Below are 27,334 nucleotides of genomic sequence, written 5' to 3'. Positions count from 1 at the left end.
ATTCGTCAACACTGTGGAAATTATACTTATTTACTCCGTGCATAAAGCAACGATGTATGTGAAACATGATATCAACATGAAATACTATGTAAACATATGTGACGAAAACGACAGTCAGACGGATACAAGGCGAAAAAATCAAAGATACATGAAAATATACGGGTACTTAGTAAAAATACACGACTCGTGTAAAACATACGCGTGATAATGATATAGGTACGTGTTGGTTATATTTTGGGTGTACTTTACTTTTTTCTATAAATAAAATTTGGGTTTCGTGGATTTTTTATTTTATTTATTTCATTGCATGTTTGAGAAAAGCACTATACATACCTCGGCGGGAAATGGGGTTGCCCGCGCTCAGACCTATCCGGCCTCGCTTCGCTCGGCCGTCTATATGTCTTCGGCCGGCAACCCCTTTCGTCCCGGCACCTGTAGTAATGTACTATTCCCTTAGTTTAAAGGTTACTATTACAATTAGCCTACTGTTTACTTTCCTTCCTTATCTCCGGAGTGCGAAATTGAAATTAGTTACACTGATAGTCAAAGTTAGGTATCCTAGGACAATGAAAAAATAAGTATATGTAAACATAGTAGCTAGGTCTAACACATTTTTAGATTATAATCATGCTAATTAATTTTAAATTAGCGATATATGGTGTTGATCAACAAAGTAAAATACATATAAGTCTTGTTGATCAAGTTATTAATTAGGTAACAATTTATGATAAAAGTCGTTGGACAGATGCTGCCATAGAAAGGTAATAGGTACCTTCATTAGGTACCGGCCGCGTAGCCAAGATGTCAATCGCTGACGCTCCGTAGCGATCGAAACGCAACGGTCACTGTCACACTAATATGGAAGAGTGATAGAGAGACATAATGCTTTTCGTCGTCGAAGCGATAGCGATTGTAACCTTGGCTAGGCCGGCAGATAAACTAACCGCCTAAATACCTACATAGACTTCCATTGTTTACGTGCTTCGTTTCTGATGAGATTTGATTATTTTCAATCGTTAACTTGCTAGTGTACGGTATATTAACCGTTAACCTTATTTAGGTGCGCTAATTTATTTTTAATCTTCCTCAAAAGTATTAAGCCATTTTCATTTGCAGATTTGCAGAAGTTATACTCTTTAGCACCATTGTCAAAGAGAGTGGACTAGTATAGTATGAATCAGAATGAGATCGCAATGCAAACCACACGGCGGCGACAGGGAGAGGAGCACGAGCACTGCGCTTGTTAATTCAGTCTGGCGCGGTAGCTCTGCGCGGTGAAACGCGTCACCGCCGTCTCCACTTGCCTCGAACTGCAAAATTGCAAATACAACTTTAAACTTTCACTTTCGTAGCTATAAACAAATAGGTTGAATTGAAAACATTTAACTGTAATTTTACTCACAAGAAGTGGGAAGGAACTTGCGAGGAAGTGACATTTGACAAACTATTTCTCAACAATGCAAGAAAGTTGAAAAAAATAGTGGTTCAGCGTTCGTGGTTAAGTGACGACCTCTAATTAAAGCACAATGGGAACGGACTATGGTAAGTCAACGTTACATTTATTTAACTACATAATTTATTCTAATACATAAGGATCATGAATATCATGATGCATTTGGGGAAGTCTGTGTTTCAGACTTAGGTAGGTACCCTGTGTAAGTTTTGCGCGCGCGCTTTTACTTTTGATCTCTAGTAATCTACCCTCCAATTTTACTTCATAAATATTATGTGTACAAGCTCAAACTTAAACTTAGAATTTGAATGACCTCCAGACATAAGTGTGGGCAGGAACCAGGATATAATCCAGACCCACAACGAAATGCGATTACGTTAGCTGAAAAGATTTAAAAAACTAGTGCACGACAAGACAAGACAACAAAAGAATTGACATAGAATAATTAATAACACTTCGTGATCCTTCCCAAAAGAACCTACATCAGTGTGGTCATGTTTTACTTAATTAATCTGTTCTGTGCAAGTAAGTTTAGACTAATGGGATATAATATCGCTGGCCCAATATTACAGGAAACATTGTCATAGTGACATTAGGTCGCATTCCAACTATCTTGAAAATGTAACATAGAACCCTGTAATATTGGGCCAGCGATATGTTACCTAATGTATGACCATACCTAACCGCATAATCAAACTTGCACTTTCACGTCACTTCTAATGTTATTGCTAATGCGAATATTAGGTAAGTATAATATGAAATGTGCGCTCTCTATTCTGACTTTTCTCATAATTTGGCTCTAGTTAGTAGGTAGGTTTTATGAAAGAGATTAAGAAACATATAGAGGGACCTACCTACTTAAAGCTGTGTTTTTATTATAAAATTACAGTTCGTTTGGCCCATATACTACTTAATAAATACTAGATTTGAACTACAATAACAGGTATCAGGGGGGAAACTTTAAAAAAACCGGGCAAGTGCGAGTCGGACTCGCGCACGAAGGGTTCCGTACCATAATGCACAAAACGGCAAAAAAAACCGTGCAAGTGCGAGTCGGACTCGCGCACGAAGGGTTCCGTACCATAATGCAAAAAACGGCAAAAAAAAAAAAACCGGTCACCCATCCAAGTACTGACCCCGCCCGACGTTGCTTTACTTCGGTCAAAAATCACGTTTGTTGTATGGGAGCCCCACTTAAATCTTTATTGTATTCTGTTTTTAGTATTTGTTGTTATAGCGGCAACAGAAATACATCATCTGTGAAAATTTCAACTGTCTAGCTATCACGGTTCGTGAGATACAGCCTGGTGACAGACGGACGGACGGACAGCGGAGTCTTAGTAATAGGGTCCCGTTTTACCCTTTGGGTACGGAACCCTAAAAAAGGTTTACAAATAAGTACTTTTACCGCGGGAAGAACATTTATATTCAGTACGAGTATGTATGTAATGCATGGGATGTAGTTGAGTGTGCTCAGAGCATAAAAAGGTCAACCACGGCGTTGCATGAACAAGAGATTTGCTTTGGCAGGATTGGTCCTTAGGACCCAAGGATGGATTTAAGAAGTGGAGCCACCCAGATTTTTGATGCAGGTGGGGGGTGGGGGGGTTTTTAAGCGTTTGCGACGTCTGAGGTTAATAATTCTTTAAGTTTAGGTTCTAAGTCAAGTTTAGTATCATTTTCAACTAAATCAAAGATGTAGACATAGATTTCATCCAAATCGGTTCAGCATTTATTGATTTCCCATACAATCCTACACCTTACCTTTCATTTTTAAGGGATTTTTTTGGGAATAAAAACTATCCTATGTTCTTCCCCGGGACTCAAACTATCTCTATAGCAAATTTTATCTAAATCGGTTCAGCGGTTATTGAATCCTCATACAAATTTCCACCTCCCTTTTTACACCCTTTAGGGATTATTTTTGACATTAAAAGTATCCTATGTTCTTCCTTGGGGCTCAAACCATCTCTATACCAAATTCCAACTAAAATGGTTCAGCAGTTTAAGCGTGAAGAGGAATAAAAAAAAAGTAGTATTTTTTTCATATTTTATGTGTTTTTACTTCGGAATGGTGCCGGAATGATATCATAAATGAATTCGGCATCCCCGATTTATACGAAAACGATACCAAACTTGGCCTAGTAACTAAAATGATATAAATATCAAGATAAAGTTGAGAGCCCCCCCCCCCCCCTAAAAAATTACATCAAAAATCTCGGTGGCTCCACTTCTTAAATCCATCCTTGGGGTCTTAAGGACCAATCCTGCCAAAGGAAATCTTTTGTTCATGCAACGCCGTCGTTTAGGGCTTCCACCCTCGACTAATGGTCTCTCTCTACAACACATTAGGTAGGTAGGTATACATGTAAGTATTGTCCCTTCCTCTAGCAGATAACAAAAAGATTTAATTTGACCTTTAACAACGAACTGAACGCGATAGCATTAAATGCATGTTAAAATTTAACATTCTTATCAGTATTTCGTCACTGCTTTGAAAAAATCTCGTATCTCACATTGCTATTTGCGGCTCTTGGAGTTTCCTAAAACTGGTGATGTCTAGGTACTGCTGTTGGCTCATTATCTCAAAAGTTTGCCGACCCCTGGCTTAAACTAATCACCGCGAAACTTCTTTAACCAATCGCCTGATATACCTAAGAAGTATAGGTACTACATATAAAGCTTATTTGGACTCTACTTTAGTACCCACAAAATCATATAGGTACCCCAAAATAAATAGGTAGAACATACTTACACTTTGAAATCGATTGAAGAAGATCGAGGGTCCAAGTTTTATTAAACAGTCGTTAACCTTATCGAGATTCATTATAACCGGCTTATAAATGTGCAACTGACTATTTCCTTTATGTCATTGTTACATTTATTCCAAGCATGGCAAAGTTCGTGGTTTGTAGGTGATGCTTTGGGAAAACCTAAGAAAAAAGGCATTGGCCTTTCACTTAAGACCATCGAGCATAATAAGGACACTTCTCTGATGGAAAGCTACATATGTATCTCTACAGCGCGTCTAATTGTTCTACATTTGAAGTCATAGTATCCTTTTTTTGTTTTTAAGCTGTTAGAGAATGTTAGATACGTTTTGACGCGCAGTCTGAGCTGCCACTTTTGGTACTAACTGGCCTAACTGTAGGTACCTATGAACTTAAAAAAGGAAAATAGTATTTTCCTGCACATAATATAAATATATTTTACGTATAAATTTATGTACAAACCGCAACACTTCTGATGCGTTTGAAATTCCCAGTGGTCAGTGTGATACAACATATAAAAAATAATAAGGATATCATGAGTGATAATATTCAATAGCTCTAATTATTCATAACCAATGTACTAGCATAGCATATTCCCTTATATCCACTTACCTAACCGGATTTGGGAATTATAAATGCAACAATTGGTGTAGTGGTAGGAGTAAGTATAGAAATGATGGCTATGCAGTGTGATAACGGCCTAATTGTACCTACACAAGGCAGTGTACGTAGGGTTACCAGATACAAAATTAGAATATATATTCATAGTTTTGACGAGGGGGGGGGGGGGGTCTAGCCGTTAGCGATGGCCACCCGATTGAGCTGATAGCCGCGTCAACGCGTTACGCTGCCCTAAAAGTATTATTTTTAATCACAGAGGCAGATGATACTTCTTATGCAAATGCGAATATTAGACATGATTTCGATTTCTAAAACATCTATGTATGTATGCTTGAGTAAAGATTTATAAAAAAGTCTATCAATTCAAAAAAAACTCCTGACATTTTCGTGTTCCGTCCCCATTCCTGACAAAAGGCCAAAATTCCTGACATGTCAGGAAAATTCCTGTCATCTGGTAACCCTAAGTGTACGGAACTAAGTCTGTACATAAATAGGTACGTAGCTATATAGATCGCTGCCAGTCCGCTTAGTTCATAGGTAGCCAAGATAATGTTGTTAGGGGTAACATGAGAACACTCGCACAATGCATAATGCACGTCAATAATGACATGTACGTAAATATGAGGTAGGTATCATATAAACTTATACTTGTGGTACTTTGACATGGGCACATCTTGGGTTTTTTTCTCTCGGTAACTGAGCAAAAATTGCAAAATTTATATAATATTTATCTTTACGGCGGACTAGGTACATTGAGCATGATTAGAATCGTACTAAAATTATAGTTAGACTACATCTTGTAACTTCCATTTCTGAATTTAGTGGTGCATAGGGAATGCTCCCAGTACTAAGTTTGTATGGCGAGAACCGGGAATTCCCGGTTCCGGTACAGTGTTTGTATAGAAAACCGGTACCGGGAGCACTCCCTAGTGGTGCAGTCCGATTAATGTAACTTTGATATTGTGTATAAAAAAAACTTTACCAACTGATATGATAATATATTAGACCTCGATTAACAATGGCATAAGGTTACAGGTTATCCTATTACATATAATACATATATGTTAAATTTTATCTTTACAGTTAAGTCGGATTTTTTAGTGATGGCGATTTTTTCAGTAGGTTCAAATAATGATGAATTCAAGAGGGCTGACCCAAAACGGACTGAGAAAAGATTACGGAAGAAGAAGAACACGAAAACCTACGACTTTAGGAAATGGATTGTCCTATATACTCGTCATCATCATCAATAATTATTAGAAACAGCGTACGAAATGAAATGAGTACCTACATAATAGCGCGTAAAAGAGGAAAAGCGATTGCTAAATGTGCGATAAGAAAAGTGAACAAACAAGAGTAGTAATAATGGAAGACCAATATGACAAGGACAATGCAGCAGGGTTTTTCAACAAGCGTATGACTCACTTGTCAAATGCGCTCTCACGTTTGTCGCGAGCACTTGAATGTCATACCAAGCATATGGAAGTATCACTATATTCACTATCTCTTATGATATAATAGAAAGAGATGCAACACAAATGTTTGGATAATCATGGTCAAAATTATGTGTTGCTGTAATGAGCTGTTAGAACATTTGCTATCAAAATAAAGTGGACCACTGTATTTGGTATCCTTCTTTCATTTTTAAGATCTCGCTTCTCATGTTGCATTCTTTTAACATGTTGCATTTTTAGTTTTCATTCTTTCAAGGCCCGCTTTGGCTGACTAATCACGAAAATTTCCAAAGACACCTGTTTTTACAAGCGCACTGATGCTAGCTATAACGGCCAGCTCACTCACAAAAACTGATTGATGACACCCGGTCTGATCATCTAGAATATCTAGATTACGGAATTATATTGTAGGTACGGTCGGCCAAGAAAGTGGTAGACCACTTTCATGGCTGACTGCACCTACCCCCTTATTCATAAACGCGCTACAAGCCTCAATTACCTAATAATCGTTTGTCTTTATCTGTCATTTTGACTTATGTATTTGTAAGAAAGGGATAAAACATAATTTAACTAAATCATGCCCGTAAAGTTTTATGAATAAGGGGGCTAGTCTACAACATAATGAAACAAGAAAGCTCATTTCATAGTACCTGATCGTATGATGTTTTGTGAATAGGCAGAGTGCACTCGGCGCGATAAGCGATACTTAGCGATAGGATGACGATATAATTAACACTTCACGTGTTGTGTTTCCCCCTAGATAGGTTAACTAGATCACATTTAACATGATTCATAAATGACATTGATTTGAAGTGCTTTGTATTTTACCTAATCACTATACTTGATCAAAGATCTATATGGTTTATTATAGCTTATTGTGGAAAGTGACGTCTATACGTCTATCTGAATTACTTCTGTGAATGAGAGCAAAATAGTGTTACTTATTTAAAATTATTTGCAAGAATTTTACGAGGCAGGTTAAAGGACTCCATTATTTTGACTCCATAGGAAAAGCTCAAATCTGAATAGCTCAGTTTTGCGGTGCAGTTAGTTTGGCATACTAATAAACAACATGATTTTGTTAAGTTTATTTAGTTTTGTATCCTATTTTCAGATCCTTATAATGTGTGTATGTCACTACGTATTACGTACGTAGCAAGAGGAACCATTTTTGAATCTATGTCAATGTGGATTAAATTATTAAATTTAAATGCATAAACACAAATAATACTTATCTAACTGTAGGTTAGAGCGCGGGTGTTAAGGTCGTCTCTCCCCAATTCATATCAATCGTGAATAAAAGAGTATGTACGTAGGTACTTCGCTTTAATCAAATCAGATCTGATCAAACGGTAACAATGATTACATTCCTTGGATATTAACGCCTGCAACAGATATGGCGACATGCGACTTGCGAGTCCTGCCTGCGTGCGCCTACGTGACACTTGTTTCCGATCCCGACGCCCGACTCATCCTTCACTCTAACTCTTAACCTAAATATTGCATGCAATATTCTAATGGTATTTACCTACTATTTTATGTTTTTCATTTAAAGAATCATTTCCAAGGTTTCTAAAGTGGTACCTACTATTGTTTTTATTTAAAAAAAAAAGTTAAACTTTCTTATCGCAAGGACGCATGACTATCCCACATGGATGTGCAATGGATGGAATGTTCGAAAAAGTTGGAAAAGCTCCCGGTTTTTTAATAGTTATATAAAAGGAAGTTTAATTTCGTTTCCTTTAGAAAATTGTGAAAAGGAAACATCCTTCTATGTGAATTTTTTTACAAAAAATAGGGATCCATCTTTTACATGCAACATCATGTAAAAATATTTGACGCATAGGTTGCCATTCAAGTTTTATTTATAATCTTCGGTGATAGAGATAAATATGACACGCGTAAATATAGTAGGTACGCAGTTACGCACTCATGCACATACGCAGTAGGCACATTTATTGGGCGTGTGCCCACGGTAGCGTGGTTCCATAAAACCGCGACTATTCACCGTAAATTGTAAAACGCGCGATATTGGGCGAGGACCTTAATGCGAGACACTAAGAGTTAGATTTCAATGATTGATGCACCAATGTTGTTTCTAACTGGCCTTGTATTCCCAAAGCTTAGCTTACTTATTCAGATGAGCTAGTCTAACTTTGACCTCAAAAAGTGTAACTACTGCGCGTAGCTGGAGTAATACTTATATTGGTTATCTTGATTGTGCATGGCATGCTGGAACAGTCCTGAATGCCGCCGGACGGTGATCGCACCGCGGGACGTAAATAAAGATACCGTCAGCCATTCACACATTGATCATACTATTAGTACACATTAGCCGGAGACCACAATGCACAACTGTTTTATTCAATTGGTACGTTTTTTACTGTTAAACAAAAGACAATCAATTACCTACATATAAGTAGAGCCTCGAGGCTCTACTTATATGTAGCGATCGCTAAATACAAAGCTAGAATGATAATATTGATAATATACATATATTTATAGCATAAAGTCTTTATAATCTAAGAAATGGGTATTGAATGCACTTACACTTACACTAGAACAAATGCCTCATTTTTAAGACCTATGCGCACCGGATGCGTGTGTGACGTGCAAATGTTCGTTGTAATACTTGCTACTACTAACTACATACATGCAAGCATCCTGATCTTAGCAAAAAATACAACCCGTTTAGAGTTATAATGGTTATCCTCGAGACTCAATTAATGTCAAGTAGTTTTAATATACCTAATCTATTAATCCGCAGTCTCTAGCCGAGGTAGGGCTTGCAATTCGAATATTCGACCTGTTTTGATATTCGAATATTCGGCCGCTCAGGTTTCGAATATTCGAATATTTAATATTACTAGAAAAAATCTATTTTCATCCGCTATAGTTACAGTTTCTGTGTGTTTTGCCGGGTATTTACAGTGAATGAGGAACGGTAGGTACCCAAATGGGAAGGAAATAATGTTTTTACTGTATTCCTCTCGATAGGCTTCGTGAATACAGTTAAACCTAACTCAATTACAAAGAAAACGAAATCAAAAAGTATGTTTTATTACGGTGCGGCTAATGCTTTTTCTAGGTACAAGCAACGTTACGTAAGTTTTAAGATAAAAGGTCATTCTGTTTATTGAGTACAAGCGTACCTTAAGCGAATATTCGATGTCTAAACCTTGCCCTTTATCGCAATTCGCAAATTTGATCATACCAAACCTACCGAACTTGGTAATCTAACCATGCACCTTTAGCTAACGAATAATCCACCCAGTAGTCAGCCAACTTTTTCCCTTAAATATTCCAATACCAATTATATAACTTATATAATAGCCGACCATTAGGAATCAAAACTAAACTTGCCAAGACAAATAAGGTCAATAAAGATTCAAAATACAATGGAATTAAAGGGCATTTTACAGGCCTCTTAACGACTAGAAGTTAATTTAAATCAGAAAATGATTAGTGATTACCTACTAAAATGTTTTCTCTCTTACATACGTGTTTAGATGGTTAAAGTTATATTAAGTCACGTAACGACGCATTTATAATAAAAAGTTTTATCTAGAAATATTGAAAACGTCTAATTTTTGCGTTTTACTTCCTTTTATAAACGTGGGCATCTCAGAATAGGATGATAAAATCTAGTCAATTAAGTGGATTTCTGCAAAATATCATTAATTTTAGCAATATGTGAAAAAAGATTTTGAATAAAACGATAATAAACCGATTTTTCATTCCTTTTCTTATTTTTTAAAAATATTCGAATACTTATTGGAATATTCGAATATCTCGTCATAAAAAGTCGAATATTCGAATACCTGAAAGTTTCGAATATTTGCAATCCCTAAGCCGAGGTGACTCATGTGAAATGTTCTTTATTCTGCCCGCTCACGTACCTCTTACACAAGCGAATCAGTCTTCGACGTGACTTTATTGGGTACACATGTCCCATAGCAATAAAAAAACATAAACAGTGATTCAGTGAATCGGAAAAAGTAGTGAATTCGATGTGGCCGCGAAGTTAAGCAATTCATAATAGTCTGGTTAATTTGTTATTTTTCAATACATTTTCAATTAAGTACATAATAAGTAGTTAGTATTATTTATAACTATGGCAATATTTATTGATTGTTGTCTTCATCTCCACGCTGCTAGTAACTGTTCACATAGGTATTTAAGTTCGTTACATGTTATTTGTCTATCCGGTTTTCTTCTACAAGGGATCCTAAATTACAAATGTGTGCGCCTGAAATGTCCCATTTCTAAATATAAGTAACGCACGATACGTTACCCACATTATTTAATGTCGGGGATATTATTAAAACTAGGTAGGTAGTTAGGCGATCAGTTTTGCTGTTTCTAAACTACTATGTATCATATTTGTTAGGTATACAAATTACACATGTACCTAGTTAATGTACAGTGCCTACAGTCAGCTTCGAAAGTCCCTGTATATGTATAGGGCACTTTACGAGAAGTTTTTGTTGACAAAAAAATCGTTAATGGTTTCTGAGAACTACCTGCCTATTTACCTAGGTAACGTTAAGATAAAAATCATTGTTTACATTGACTATGCGTGACCTCGTCGTATGCCTCTTTTGACGTAAAAACATGTTAGCAGTTTGTTACCACAGGCATCTACCTACTAAAAGTATATTTGTATCTATTTGTTCAATGACGTAACTTATGATGACGATCCGTGTTTAAAACCGCGATTTAAATCATATGTTAATGTGATGTTACCAACTGATGATTACAAATATTACGACATTTATTATGTACAAGTACATTCGTGTAAGTAACTAATAGGAGGCTATCTAATAGTTTATTATTATACAGCGTAGGTACTCAAAGACTACTGGTCCATTTCTAAGCAGAGGAGACAAAAATGTAACATTACTAAAATACCTTTCCGAAAAATACATGTGGTTTGTAACTGTAAGTCCTAGACGACCTTTAATATAATTGACACACACATCACATACACATAGAAAATAATTATACTACATAAGTTAGTAGGTGACAAGATGTTTACCGTAGATATAATTATAGGGTTAAAAAGATGGGATACAAATTACAATACTATTTTAGTAGCATGCGTTGTCACTAAAATTACTACCTATCATTGATTGATAACAATTGCTAACGTAAGTGTGCTCTTGCTGGGTTTCCAAAATTACTATTGAATCTAATAGAGCTAAACTTCGGCTAAACCACGCTATTGTTTAAAATACTACTTATCACTACAAGTACAATTGTAATTTTTTGTCAAAGCTCTTTCTTTCAGAACTATATTATACTTATCAAACTGCACAACGGGACTTAATCGCGTATTTAAGTTTTAAGATTTACCTCCGACGTTTCGAGGACGGCGTTGTCCCCGTGGTCTCGGAGAAGACTGGCTCAAGTTGACATCAACATCTTCTAGCCGCGCGAGTTTTTCGAACTACCCGCACTTGGTCTTGTTTATCAGATTGAACGTTTTGCGCACTAGGGATGTCACTCTGTCGACACACAACACTAACGATATTCGATTTATCGACTGTCGATATTTGTTTCCTGTACTAATGACTGGATTCCATGTGGATGAGATCTTAAAACCCTCGTCTTAAGGTTTCCTATAAGGGGTCATCCATTAATTACGTCACACGTTTAGGGGGAGGGAGGGGGTCAAGAAAATGTGACATGTTGTGACATGGGGGAGGGGGGAGTCACAAACATTGTGATGTCACTTTAACTACATCAGTAACCGAAAATTAATTTATATTTTTTTATTCGCTGTACAGTTAAATAATGAGATTTTGGATGTAACTTTCGTTGTGTTATAAAATTACTAATATTAATACATATATCAAAAATATTTTTTTAATAAAAAAATAATGCCGAGTTAATATTGTCGAATTCGTTGAAAACAAAATTGCCTAAAATGTGACGTCACACCAGGGGGGAAGGGGTTTGCAAAATGTGACCAAGTGTGACAAGGAGGGGGGGGGAGGGGTAAAAAAACCTAGAAATTCGTGTGACGTAATTAATGGATGATCCCTAAACAGTATGAGTTAGGGTTCCGTCTACTCGACCAACCTACACACCTACACACACTGGCACCTACACACACTGACAGGTAAAACTTAAATACGCGATTAAGTCCCGTTGTGCAGTTTGATAATGTTTAATAATCGTGAAAGTTTAAATCAGTGTATATTATACTTACTCGTCCAGAACTTACTTGAGAAAAATAGAACGAGGCTTCCTCGTCTGGTGGCCTTTCCTTATTTTGTAAATAATATTGTATTAATGTTGTTGATTTTAGATCAATACAATATTTTAATAAAATCTGCAGTAACGTACTTCACTGTACGAAGTCGATTGGTATAAAAGCGACCAGTCAAGGAAAATGACAGGTTACAGAAACTGCATGAGTGGTTGCCTAATTAACCCGGTCATTGCCTTCGTCTGTGCCCATGCACCGCTTAACAATATTATGTACATTTTTGGCAGTTTTTAAGGAAGGACATACATGATTTATTTGGGTGTTTAACCAAACCTGAGTGGTCTTCGTATCTGCTGTAGGCTTTGTTTTCACGTTTGTGCAATTTCACGCAAAAAGATATTAATGGCTAAACCTACAATCTGACATCAATCTCATTAGGTAATTGACAATTGCATGAAAAAGTCAAAATCAAACGTAGAGTTCTAAAGTTAACATCATAAATGCTAAACTCGGAAATATAAAAGGTGACTGAACTTATCGATAGCTGAAAAAGTCGGTAAAATTCAACGTTCTAACTCTGTTGACGTTTGATTTTTGCCATGAGCAATTCCGCCCTTTGGTGAAGACCCACTTGAAACAATTAACACGAGCAATCGCGTAATTAACGGTTGAGAGTAAGAACGTTTGTTAAAACCTGGTCGTTGCCCCTGCTTTATAAACTAGGTACCTAACTAGCACGCAGAATAACTAACAAAAATAATTGCAATAAATGAACTAACATACCCCTGAGGACAAGAACTTACTAAGTAATAAGTCTATGCTGATAAAATTATGATTATGACGTAAGACAGCAATTACCATTATGAAATTTTTAAATATTATAACGGAATTACAATATATGAATGATATTTAATTAATGACCAGCACTGGTAAGTTTTGCCCCCGAAATTGCGAGTGGGGAATTACATACAAGATAACCAAAATTTACGTTTTGTTTAAAAAATACAAGGGACCATGCAGGTCATGGTCACATTGATAACAAACTCAGTAGCGGCCGCACTCCGTAACCGTACAATCTCTACCAAGTAATCATTAGTGACGTGTCGTGTTTACTGCAGTTAAAATTAATAAACACTGTCAACACATTAGGCTCAGTGGATAAGGGATAAATTAATATACGTACCTCTACTCGTACAAGTTAGCGTTTAGCCTTTTTAGAGAGATTAAAATCTATTAGAAGTATGAAGCCTCTACTTAGTACCAGTACGATTCATATTTTTTTTAGGTATTTTCTCTAACCTCTGGTGGAATATAAAGAAGGGTCAAATAACTCGGAGTTAACCGTTTATACAGGGTTAAACTGTTGTACTGTATAAACGGTTAACTTCGAATTAGTTGGCTAAGCTTGGAACGCGCAAGTGGCCCTTAAGTAATATTGTATGTATGTATAATTTGCCGCTTCCTTTGTGATGAATATTATTGTCGCGCATGAACCTGCGCTTGCGCGCTGGTATGACTCTGCAGTCCTGAGTCCTCCATCCAGATGCAGACACCTCTCTATATGTGACATGATCAATTGGGGATACGGGGCAAAGAAATTTCAGCAATATAAATCGATTGTTCGAAGGATTCTTTGACTTAAAGCCTGACGAAATACATTACCTACAGATGTAGTTAGTGCATAATTGTTTTCCTTCGTATTTTCTCGGAAACGTTCGTATTTGTCATGCTACTTCAGTCAACCTCAGTACTTTTTGTACCGAGACTGACTGAAATAGCAAGGACACGTTCGTACGTTTCCGTGAAAATATGAAGGAAAATAATTATATGCACACCTATTTATCACGAATATCAACATAATCTAGCCTTCTCGTACCTACTTAGTTACAATCTTAGATTATACTAGTAGGTTATCAAATCATTACTCTTACTTTTTTGACCACAATCGAAAATACAAATAACTCCAGCTTTAATCACACTGTTGTCACGTTTCGCTATTTGACTAGCCAATGAACTCTCGTAAGCTATGCCCGTAGGTAAATTGACAAAATCATCTGTATCAAAATTATCCAGACAACCAAACCGGCGTTATCAGCACCGATAAGGCATGAGAAATAACGCACTAGTAGTATTAGTATGCGATTACTCATAACACCGAACACATCGAATTCATCAGAATACAGAACAATTCATGCAAGTCTCAAAAAATGAAGTGATGTTAGTGATATAAATTGAACAATGGGCTGCTGTGGAGACTGTTGTGCTGTTCCCTCGAAAGAGTCCAGTAAGTTAAAACATGTATTAAGGTTAAATTAATCAGTAGGTCGGTGCTGACTGCTGAACCAAGCCCACGCACGGGCACGAAAGAAAGAGATGCAATGCATTTAAAGTACCTATCTATCTTTAGCCTTTAGCAAAAGATCACGAAGAATATGAGAATCTTTTGTACGAGTATGTTATGATTAATTTCACTTCTTTAAGTGTTTTGGTCAAATTAAATTCTATATTATTAACTTTGTTGTATTGCTTTATGTGTGTGGTTTAGGGTTAAAGAAGGAAAAATATTCAAGATTGTTTTTTCTACAGAGAAAATTTTCTCCAATCCGCAAAGCAGTGGACTTAATCAAAAATATGTAGGTAACCGAGAATAAACTCTGTCCCTTTTTCTATTCAGACGGTAGAGCGTAGACTGGAATTTCGAACGAGCTAGGTTTTCTAATACATATACTAATCACTTTTTAAACAAAACAATAATGCTGTATAGGCACATTAGGCACCGGAAGAAAACTGCAGGTTGTACTTAGGATCGGCTCGCGATTAGAGAGTCGCATCTCAAGGGCCACAGATCGGACCGGAACAATATCCGTTCTATGTTCAACGATTACAGCTAGGGCTGATTACCGTGAAAGCAGCATATCAAATCAAGGATATACTTAAATTAGTTATTCGACTGAGTGAATATTTTTACCATCGAATTTTATCATATTTGCAAATATGATAAAATTCTGCCAAATTGCTAAAAAATGCATGCACAAGGAAATAGCATTTACACAAATATAAATATACAATACGAGCATATATACTATTTAGCATTTCTAAATATCAATAAGTCGGGGATATTAAAATTATTTTAAACGGGTCACTCACGCATTATTGTTAAAATCAGTCGAGGTGCGGTTTTTCAGATATTTTTAATTCAATGCGAAGCGAAATAGTCATAAGCAAGCATGGCGAGTGTTCATCTAAAAAACGTACTAAGTACGGAATATTATGTCAAATATATGCTGCATATTTTGCGACTGTATTTTACGTGTCGTGTCGTTGCTTTACTGAATGGAATCGACTGACATAGATTTTTGGATTATTATAAGAATTAGGAGCGAAAAACACATTCCATACACAATTTGAAAAGCTCAAGCTCTTATTAGGGCGAGCGAAGCGAGCCCTATCACTAATCGACGAACTATGCATTCTTGTTAGGGCGAGCGAAGCGAGCCCTATCACTAATCGACGAACTATGCATTCTTGTGGTACACTTTACGGAAAAACTACCGCACTGTTAGGTTTGAAATTTAACATAGTAATTTAAATTCATGTCTAGATGTGTTATCAAACATAAAAATATCATTTTATAAACCTAAAAAAATAAAATAAAGTAATAACACTTTGTATTACTACTAGCGCCATCTGTTGGCAAAATGATGAATTAACATTCGTGCTAATGTTAATTATTTATCTCTCTAACAGATGGCGTTAGTAATAAATAAATAAATATTGGACATTCTTATACAAATTGACTACTTAAGAAGGCTTGTGTTGTGGGTATTCAGACAATACGATACCTATGTGGTGTTTTCAAGTTCAATAATGTCGATGGCGCTTACGCCATTAACAACGATGAATACCAGAGTGGGTACAATTTTGGATTCAACCCACCTCGCTTCACTTGGTTTGATTCCCATTTTAGCAATTAAGTTTTTGTGAATACCTACTAGAACAATCAATCTTGCTGTATATTTACTGCGGAGGTCAATTTACTCGTATGTTTTGTGACGCTGACGATGTGATGATAAGTCATGTTGTGTTAGCAAACTTAAATCGGGTATTTTCAGTTCGAGATAGTTTTGGCGCCATTAATTTATTACGTAAGACGAATTTGGGGTGGAGGGGGGTCGAACATATCTTATTTTTTCTTACAAGGGGGTGGGAGGGGGTTTTCATAGTTCTTAAGTAAGATCACAAAGATGCGATATTTTTTTTAATTTCTATGAAGTTATGACGTTTAAAATAATACTTCCACACTCTATGCTATCAAACACGGCAGAGTTAGCTTAAACGAGCTCAAGTACCTTTGTACAGGTACAAATAAACATTCATAAAAATATTTTTTTGAAAATAAATTATATTGGTGGGAGGGGGACGGGGTCAGCCTATTCTTATTATTTCTTACATAGGGGAGGGAGGGGGTCAAAAGCTGGCAAAAATTGTCTTACGTAATTAATGAATGGCGCCTTTAGTGTTACTATTGCTTGGAACTGCTAAAATTATAAATAAAGATAAGCATAATTAATACAAACTTCAGTAACTTAGGGCCGATACAGACGGACTACAACCCGACTGCAACTTGTATGGGAACTGCACGCCAAGCCAATCGAAACGTCGGCGTGCAGTTCAGCAAAATGACCCAGTATCCTGGCAGTACCTAGTGGAACTCAGGTTTGGTGTAACAAAGGCACATTATGGTTTGGTCATCCGACTCATCTTGATGAGCACTTAGGAGAGTAGTACCCAAGAAAGAGCCGATGCCGAACCCTGGCAGTACCTAGTGGAGCTCGGGTTTGATGCAACATACATAGACACACGCTGTTTTGGATATCCGACTCGTCATGATGATCACTGGGTAGATCAGTACTTTCAGTACCCAAGATAGCTGATGCTGAACCCTGAGAGTGCCTAATGGAGCTCGGGTTTTATACAACATAGACACACGCTGTTTTGGTCATGCAACTCGTCTTGATGAGAACTTAGGAAAGTAGTACCCAAGATAGAGCTGATGCTGAACCCTGGCTGTACCTAGTGGAACTCGATCAGGTTTGATGCAACATAGACACACGCTATTTTGGACATCCGACTCGTCATGATGAGCACTTGGGAGAACAGTACCCAAGATAGAACTCATGCTGAACCCTGGCAGTACCTAGTGGAACTCAGGTTTGTTGCAACATAGGCACACGCTGTTTTGGCCGTCCGACTCGTCTTGATGAGCACTTAGGAGATTAGTACCCAAGATAGAGCTGATGCTAAACCCTGGCTGTACCTAGTGGAACTCAGGTTTGGTACAACATAGGCACACGCTGTTTTGGTCATCTGACACGTCTTAATGGGAACTTGGAAGAGCAGTACCCAAGATAGAGCTGATGCTGGACCCTGGCTGTACCTAGTGGAACTGTGTGTGTTAGTTTATGTGTGGAGCAGCGTGATTACCGCCAGTAGGTATCCAGATGGGATAGTTTTTCGATCAATTGTGTGGAGTGGACGCAAAAATAAATTCAAGAACATTGGCTCGCTGACCCAACATTATGTAGGAAAGCCAGTTGGGTTCCTTACAAAAAGTACTGGGCGGCCGTGTAGGATGTAATAAGCACTTATGAAATTGTATATTACGTGTGGATGATATTGGCAATTTGATTTTGTCGTCTGGACACGTTTTTAAAGGACAAACTAAAAGCTGTAACAGACAGGCGTACCGGACAGCAACCGGTTCGGTACGTTAAGGTAGAAAACCTCCGCGAGCCCTTACAAAGCTCTGCTTTTTGCTAGTAATAAATAATACACATAAAAAAACGAACAGTTTATGCCTGTGGTTAATATAATATACCTACATAAAAATGCGTAAAAATATTTTATATAATGTTAATATTAATATCCAGAGAGGAAAATGGGAACTACGTTTCTATGGAGAAGCGGACTTAATTAGTACTTACTCTTTTCTCTTAAGGTACTATTTTTTCTGAATTAGGAAATGAGAACATTTTGCCAATAGTACCTACAGACTCACGATAAATAATATGTAAAAAAAACGTGTGGTTTGCAGGGGACCCGCTGCGGCATGACCCTGAGTTCAGCGGGCCCGTCCGCACCCGCTCCTGCACCGACGTCGTGTGGCTGATCGTCTTCATACTGTTCCTGGGTGCGTGGGGCTACGTGGGTTACTATGGTATGTATCACCGACACTACACATTTTTAACAGCTTACAATAGGTACGTAAAAATGGTCAAGGTAAATTTTTCTATTGAATTCTACAAGTCTACTTACCTAACTATAAAATCTCTATGTTAGGTACTGAAACTCTGAAAGGTTTATTGTAACAAAAAGAGAGGGTTACATGTTTAATCACTGTATGAGAACTTATAACAAAATTACTTACACCTAAAGAGACTTACATTTTTGCTCAATTTCCGCTAATGAATAGCTGTAGTTTTTTATTACAAAAGTAATTGAAATGAATTCTTGCCCGAGTGGGACATTGGCCGCTCGCCACCGCCGGCTTCGCTGACGCTAAGACTTTAATAAACGAGTAGGTGCAATAAAGTTTCTCGGGGGTTTAAACGTCGAGAGAAAAATGCCTAGCTGCTGTAACTAATAAACCGTTAATGGTTCCACCTGGACTAACCATTTCCTTAGGGCTGTCGGCATCAGTCAGCATCAAAATTTTTAGGGACGGCTATATTTTTAGAGAATGCGCAGTTGTCCATGAGACTAGGTACCTACATGCTCCGCTGGTTCTCAATGAAAAATGCCAATTTTTTTCTAAATTCCTTATATTTTCTAGGTATAAAACACGGAAATGTAGAACAGCTTTTGGCGCCCATGGATATGAAGGGAAGACGGTGCGGGCTGGACTCGACGCTTCAAGACAAGAAGTACCTAGTTTTCTTCGATATCAGCGAGTGCCTCTCGCCCACAACCGCTATCTCTGGTTGTAAAACTCCACAAGTAAGAAACAGAACCACGTACTTTTTGTAATTGTTTCCCAGTGACGGTCTAACCTACTTGCTAAATCACATTTTGTTACTGCCTTTACTGTTCTGAACTATCTTCCTGCCCTGGGCTCCACCGAAGACCAGCGCTGTAGCAATATTATATGTTATAGCATATGCTGAGTGGTGTCCATTTGCAGCCTCTATAGCAGCATCAATACTGTAATTATTGCATGTTAGCATAAACTACGAGTAGATTTAAATGTTTAGTGTATAAGATCTTCTTTCTTTGGAATTTTTTTGGTTGTGCTGTATATATGGATGGTTATTGCAATAAACGTTTTTCTATTCTATTCTACTACTATAGGTATGTGATTGCAAGTAGCGATCGACCTACCTATACATTCAAACCTATATTTCAGGTATGTGTTAACGAATGTCCGAAAGAAACGATAGTGTTCAATACCGGCAGTTACACGGCAGCAACCTTCAACAATTGGAGATCGAAAATGATTTGTGTCGACGGGATAAACACTGCCACCATGACTCACGCTGAGGCCACGCAGTATATGAAGGACACCAAATGTGCCAGCTATGTGTTGAAAAGCCAGTCAGGTAACTTTTATTCTATTTAAACCAATAAGTTTTTTGTTTCGCGTGACACCCGGTGTTATTTGACTTATTTGCCACTAACTCGAGTGATGATAGTTCCTTAAATTGCATTTTTGCCTATACAAATATCTGCCTGTTTTCTCTAACCGGACCCATTTAGATATGTATGTATAATACGCTCCAGTGCTGTCTCGATGCATCGGTTACCTGACTGAAATGGAGTGCAAGGATCAGGCGAGTGGGACCTCTCAGAGCACGGATATGAAATGTGTGAGAAACCCTAAAGAGGTCCAGAAACAGTTGCGTGAGAAAGCAACGGTCCTGGACTCGTACGTGGGGTGGCTGGCTGCCAAATGGGTGACGTTCTTCACCAGCGGAAACGAGCGAGACGCCCACATTGTAGGTAGCCCGGCCCAGGTGGCCGCACGTCCGTGTAGCACGTGTCCTGCTCGTGTACAGTAACTCCGCATGAACTTATAACCTAACTATCTAACATGTTGCCTGACCGCACTATGAATTAATCCCTGAACCATTCACAAATGTATTGTCTCGAATGAGCTCGTTTCCGCGAGCGCGGTTATACCATGTGCACATTCCCTAACACTGGGGTCGGCAAACATCTGAAAAAAGAGGAATAAAAAGAACAATGTTCATTTGGTATATCTTAATATTTATATATTTTTTACCAATTGTACCTACCTCAAATGGGCAGCGTGAGGCTGGCGAGCCACGACAGTTTGCCGCCCCCTACCTTAACGTACCTATGCTATTCTTGTACATGTACCTATATTATACTTACCTACTCCACTAACACCACGGTGGTGGCATATGGTCGCAGTGCTTGGCAGATGCTTCATCAACGTCACGGAAGCCATAGAGAAAATAGAAGCATTCGTCAATTACACCGAAGATGATATCGTCAATAACCTCAGCAACTTGTTACGATATAAACAAGTAAGTAGAAAGCGCACACCTATCAGTATTTACCTACTTGGAAAATGTGGATCCGCGGTCACTAATCAATTATACTTAAATATTAGTTTGTTAAATGTTAACGCTATTTTAATTTGATATTAATCATTACTAATATCTTTTGATTCTGATCCTTTGTTTATTAGTTTTAGATTAATTCTCGCCTATTACTTATTAAACCTGTAACACAAACATATGAAAACTGGGAAAGAGATTGTGCAAAGCCGAGAGAGAGATGATTATTTTTTGTAGATTATTAATAATTATTATTGCATTATGCTCGTTGTGGTAATTATAGACATATACCTATATGACGACCGGCCATCATATATGTATACAGTTGAGTTAAAGATTTACTTATGGACATGGACTTAGGTCATACTATCAACTTATACATTAAGAACTAGTTTCTGCCCGCAACTTCGTCTGCGTGGAGTTAATAGTATTTCCATATAGCCATAGTAATATCCCCCCCCCCCCCCCCCCCCCCCATTTTCACTGTCTCAACGGGTGATTTCCGGGATAGCAACTATTCCATATTCTATGCCCGGAGAAGGCCCCGGGACTGAAACTACATATCTCCATACCAATTTTTATCTAAACCGGTTCAACGGCAAAGCATGAAGAGGTAACAGACACTAGACTGGCAGACAGAGTTACTTTTACATTTATAATATTAGTATGAATTGTTTAAATGAAAAATCGGTAGTTTGGATGTTACAAGTAGACCATGCACCTGAGCGCGATAGAGATAGCTAAACGTAATGAACAGGGATAATTCGATAACCGCACTCCACTAATATTATTAAATCGAGATCAGTGATTTAGGAAAATATGTCCTCTGTTGGATATAGTCCCCAGGTCTATAACATAACTGTTTATTAATTCAAGCATGCACAATGATACCCTAATATCTAAAGCAACTAGAATACCTACCGTAATTTACCACTCTGAATTATATGTATACAGAAACAGACGGTTACTTGCCAAACAATTGCAATGTTTCCGAAGAGATCCTCGAAATACGTAATTTTTGGTAACTATAAAATTGCTTACAATAATATAATATTTAGCGGTACACACGCAATACACATATACCTAGATAGTGTAGAATTCCATTTAGATACCTAGTTGGTTATGATAGCGAATTTAAATAAACAACATTGAATCTACATTTAGTTCACTTCAGTTTATGTTCGATGGGTATATCTGTTAAATAACTGAAAGGGTAGGTATATAGATTAGCTTAGATATATGTAGGTATGTTTAGCTAATACGTTTATAAAGGCGTAGGCAATTGGCTTATAAAGATGCAAGTCTCAATGCACAATTAAATAAATCGATTACTTAAGTGTTTTATTCACTTGTTCGTTAGCCTTAGACCACATACAACTGCCCTATAATAATACAGAGAAGTGTAAAGTTCATTGCACATGCAAAGTATCCCGGATCAAATCCAGTGGTCAATAAAATGGCGTTGTCATTGGCGATGTATTTTAATCATACTAATTCTTCTTTAACTTTGCATGTTTATCAGTAAAGTTGTATGCGATCCCAGTTGCATCTCGAGGCGGAGTGGTGACGTGTTGTTTGCTTGCAGTTGTCTTCCCAGATAGCGCAAGACTTGGTGCAGTCGCGCTGGTACATGTTGGGCGCGCTGGTGGCCGTCGTGGTGCTATGTTTCCTCTACATCCTCATACTACGTTGGGTGGTGACACCCGTCGTATGGGTCTCCATCGTCGGGCTGCTCGCATTGCTGGCATTCTGTAAGAATCCGTAGTCAGTGGCCTGTCTAAATAGCACAAGTATTACTTTCCTTTTTATTCGGATCTCTTTAAGTGCCTAATCCCAAATTGGTGTGAATCCACCCGGTTCCACGTCAGAAAGGAAATTTGATTTGCAAGTTAATGAGTAACTTAACTCTTAGAATTCCTCAGGGCTTCTTAATCGGATCGACATCTCCTGTCATACTCGTATACGGGACCAACGAAGCTTGTAGCGCGTTAATTGAATAACGCCATTAGACTCTAGATTTAAAGTCTAGGATCTTCTCCAATGAAAAATTAAAATGAAAAATTACGTTTCTTCTAGCATGCTACCTCTGTTACGATCAGTACGTGTTCTATCGGGGCAAATCTGCGGGGCTCTACACCACGAGCTACAGCCTGCAGGGCTTCTTCCAAACGATGTTCTCCAAGCACCAGACCTGGCTGGCGCTGCTCATTATCCTTGCCATCATCCTGACCATCGTGCTCCTCATAGTTATCTTCCTGAGAAGCAGAATCACCATCGCCATTGCACTTATCCGTGAGGGAAGCAAGTAAGTCCTTTATTGGTTATTTGATAGAAAACCAGAAAAAACGTTTCGCATCTGACGTCCCGCACCATCAATCAAGTACAAGCGTCTCGCGAATTATAAATTTATTTTATTATTCAATTGGTACTGTAGGTAATGAAGGGATGACGTAATATTTCGTCAATTATTTTGGTACCTACATAACCAAATTTATACATTAGCTTTGACCAATTACATTTGAGAAGTCCTTTAACAAACGCCTGTATCTAACCTTCGTATCTATTATTGAAATGTTATATGTATGAAACTATAAAATATCTTTGTTATGATATGAAATACAGGAACCTGACAAATTAAACAAGTTGTAACAGCTTTTTCTTAACTCCATAGAGCCGTGATCGACATAAAATCGACGGTGTTCTTCCCGATATTCCCTTGGATAATCCAATGCGGCGTGTTGGCGTACTTCGCCACAGTGCTAGTGTATCTGCTGTCCATCGGCGAGCCAGAGTTTAAGGTGGTCGGCCTGAACGAAACCTGCGACTGCGGGATTACTTATAAGGTATAGCCTATTCTAGCCAAATATAGCATATTCTACGGTAGGAGCTGCTAAAATACGATTACCGATCACGTTATATATGAAGTCAAGAACGCAAAACCGGGAACATTACGTAAAATGCCGTAAAATACTTTATGAATGGATTTCATTCATAATGTGTCCATGCACTTTTCAGCTCGCTGTATATTGAAGTATTTAAGTTGAGTACAGACGTTAGTCGTTAGGACGTTACGTTCTAAAACGCGAAGAGTAAAAATTTTAAATAATATCGTAGGTAAGTACTATAAGTATCTTATTTGCAGGACCAAGACACCTGCAACCCGTCGGTGTTCCTGGAGAAGTGTAAACAAGCCGGGACCACGAGGGCGTGCGAGGACGCCATCTGCCACTTCTCCGGCTTGGTCAGTCCTCACGAGGTCAACTACATGCACTGTAAGTTTATATAATCCGGGTCGGGACACTGACCGTCGCTAGTATTTTATGAAATTGTAACCTTTAAATTAAACCGAGCGTTGATCGTTGATACACTTCTCATAGATAGTTGTTGCATGGTAAAAAAAATGAAGAGAAATGTCAACCCCTTCCCAGAATAACCCTATGAATGGCTTAGTCGATCAATCAATAGCCCCAAAAAACTAAACTAGGTACCACTAAAACTGCGTTTAATTAAAACTCTTAAAAATTATCAGAATATTGTATCTTAGGGCAAGAGTAAAAGTAAAATACTTATCTGCATAAGCGTTTGGAAAAATTTGCAGGTTTTTAGGGTGCTACGCTATGACTGTTTAGCAAAGCCTTACGGAAACCCCCTTTGAGAGCCCTTGAAGGACCGGTCCCTGGTATAATGATTGGTTTGTACAGTTGTGAACCTACTGGGCTGCTGCTGGGCGATGTTCTTCATCAGCGGCTGCGCGGACATGATCCTCGCTGGCGCCTTCTCCAAGTGGTACTGGACCTTTGACAAGAGGAACGTGCCTTTCTGGACCCTTACTGCTGCCATCTATAGAACAGTTTGGTATGTTGATTTACCTACATAATGTTTTGGTCAAATAATTTAATTTTACATTTATTCCATTCATAAATGTATTTGTTTTTTTTTTCGGTCTGGCCAAGTGGGTAGTGACCCTGCCTGTGAAGCCGATGGTCCTGGGTTCGAATCCCGGTAAGGACATTTATTTGTGTGATGAGCGCAGATGTTTGTTCCTAAGTCATGGATGTTTTCTATGTATTTAAGTATTTGTATATTATATTTATCGTTGTCTGAGTACCCACAACACAAGCCTTCTTGAGCTTACCGTGGGGCTTAGTAAATTTGTGTAAAAAATGTCCTATAATATTTATTTATTTTTGTTTTTAACTCAGCATTTCTTTGCATGGTTATTAACTAATTAACATCGATGCTAATAATAAATTTGGGTTGGGTGATTTTAAAGCTTCGAAGATAAAGCCAGCTGAATGAGCATATTATTGTGCTAAACGCCGCCTATTTTTGGTTTGCAAGGTATTATTTAACTGTTAAATCAAATAAACATGCCTAACGCCTTAGCGCCTTAGTAAGACAAACTTCAAACTGATTAAATACGTTGCGTCGGTACGCCACAGCACAATTACAACATTATCTCCAGTGATTTTTGTCAAGATAACAACTTGAACTTTTTTGATATTTTCAGCTTCCACTTAGGGACCGTCGCATTTGGCGCTCTGATCATCGCCATCGTCCGCGTGATCCGAATAATGCTGGAATACATCGACCACAAGCTGAAGAAGTTCGACAACCCCTTGACGCGCTGCATCCTCTGCTGCTGCAAGTGCTGCTTCTGGTGCTTGGAGAGCTTCCTCAAGTTCATCAACAAGAACGCGTACATAATGTGCGCCGTGCACGGGAAGAACTTCTGCGCTAGCGCGCGCGATGCCTTCTCTCTGCTCATGAGGAACATCATACGAGTGGTCGTTTTAGATAAGGTTAGTTAAGTTTGGTTAATATTTCCCACATCCTGCACTTATTTTTGGACTGTCAGCCTGGTCATGCTGGGTTAATTTCGTGCCTCTGCACCGTGGACTCAATTATGAACGATACCATGCGGCTGCAAGGAATCGATTGGATGATGCGTAAGGACCACAGTTAGCATGTTTTCGTGTACGACGCACAAGCCCAGTCAACATTGATTTTGGAAATTACCCGAACAGATCAACATATCTTTGTTTCAGAAACTGGCCTCCACGCATAGTCGAAAGCTCCTTGTATATTACAATAACAAATTTCAGAGAAGACAAAATTACCTACTTTAAAAAGTTTTTAATTGAGCTCACTTTTGTTTTAGGTGACGGACTTCATCTTCTTCCTGTCCAAGCTGCTACTATCCATCGGCGTGGGCTTCGCCGTATACTACCTGATGGAGTGGGGGCTCGTGTACGAGGTGACGCAGGGCCAGCGGCTGCACTCCAACTACGTGCCCGCCATCCTGCTGGGCGTGGCCACCTATCTCATCAGTACCATATTCTTCAACGTGTACGCCATGGCGGTGGATACGTTGTTCCTCTGCTTTTGTAAGTCACTAGTTAATGGCCGGTTGTTTCTTCTCCTTTCACATCAACGCTTTCGTGGAAGCGACTTAACCTTTCGTATGTGTATGGTGACTATGGTGGCCTAAAATAGTCATATCAAATTTTGGCCGTACCGCATAGAGAAGAAAAAACGTGTCGAAAAATATGCTGAAAAATTATATAAGGATCCTTCTCAATCACAGAATAACGGTTAAATTTGCTTCGAAGGGCCCTGACTCGGTATTACAACTGCTACATGTCTATTTTTGTTCCGAGCTATATTTATTCAAAGTGTAGTTACGCATCGCTATGATTTGTGGTTTAATTTCGAATGTATTGTTTGTTTCAGTGGAAGACTGTGAACGCAACGACGGCTCTTCTGAGAAGAAGTATTTAATGTCGAAAGAACTTATGAGGATACTCGGTAAAAAGAATAAGAAAGATTAATTCGAGTCATTGTAAATTTGGAGTAATTTGTTCACATGGTATATGATTCATGTACTCGTTACCTAATGCAATTTAAATGTAACGTTTTTCTACGACTATCATGTCCAAATTATTAATTATGAAGATATTTGTAAATTTTTACATTTTTTACGCCTCTTTTAAAGTACCTTAATTAATTAATGCTACAAGCCAAATAAATAAACAGGTCGCAGTTACATACGTAATTGCTGTAGATTATTATGAAATAAATCGAATGTCTCAAAATAATAATAATTATTATAGCATAATAATGATGTGCAATTGAGTGCCAGAGATTGTCTACTTTTATAATGTTAGTATTTACGTTACTAATTGTGATATGATTGATTATAGATTTCTATTGATATACTTTTAGATAACTGCACTGTTTTA

At 38.0% G+C, this 27,334-nt stretch overlaps 1 protein-coding gene across 5 annotated transcripts; it reads left to right on the top strand.

The window, feature by feature from the left end:
- The first annotated feature begins 1,342 nt into the window (after positions 1-1,342).
- On the top strand, positions 1,343-27,321 carry LOC134804198 (choline transporter-like 2). 5 transcript variants are annotated; one of them, XM_063777150.1, is made up of 14 exons: positions 10,221-10,345; positions 14,697-14,797; positions 18,608-18,730; positions 19,346-19,509; positions 19,916-20,108; positions 20,290-20,504; positions 22,678-22,843; positions 23,169-23,397; positions 23,764-23,935; positions 24,235-24,364; positions 24,794-24,947; positions 25,603-25,894; positions 26,254-26,479; positions 26,826-27,321. In XM_063777150.1, the coding sequence occupies exons 2-14, from the start codon at positions 14,752-14,754 to the stop codon at positions 26,921-26,923; spliced, it is 2,208 nt and encodes a 735-aa protein (XP_063633220.1). In that variant the 5' UTR covers positions 10,221-10,345; positions 14,697-14,751; the 3' UTR covers positions 26,924-27,321. The 5 variants fall into 5 exon arrangements, with proteins under 5 accessions (XP_063633221.1, XP_063633220.1, XP_063633223.1 ...); XM_063777151.1 differs by lacking the exons at positions 10,221-10,345; positions 14,697-14,797 and adding an exon at positions 1,343-1,542; XM_063777153.1 differs by lacking the exons at positions 10,221-10,345; positions 20,290-20,504 and adding an exon at positions 20,944-21,059 and having other exon boundaries at positions 14,510-14,797; positions 22,690-22,843.
- Positions 27,322-27,334: the final 13 nt, after the last annotated feature.

Source organism: Cydia splendana, chromosome Z (genome assembly GCF_910591565.1).
Source record: "Cydia splendana chromosome Z, ilCydSple1.2, whole genome shotgun sequence".
NCBI classification, from domain to species: domain Eukaryota; kingdom Metazoa; phylum Arthropoda; class Insecta; order Lepidoptera; family Tortricidae; genus Cydia; species Cydia splendana.
Note: the sequence above shows the minus strand (reverse complement) of the source record. Positions and strands in the feature narration are given on the sequence as shown.

Excerpts from the sequence above, each read along its gene's own strand:
- LOC134804198 (XM_063777150.1), top strand. The coding sequence starts at position 14,752 with ATGGGCTGCTGTGGAGACTGTTGTGCTGTTCCCTCGAAAGAGTCCA. Across the intron at positions 20,109-20,289 it reads TGTGTTGAAAAGCCAGTCAG|TGCTGTCTCGATGCATCGGT; the intron begins GTAACTTTTATT and ends AATACGCTCCAG. Across the intron at positions 26,480-26,825 it reads TACGTTGTTCCTCTGCTTTT|TGGAAGACTGTGAACGCAAC; the intron begins GTAAGTCACTAG and ends TGTTTGTTTCAG.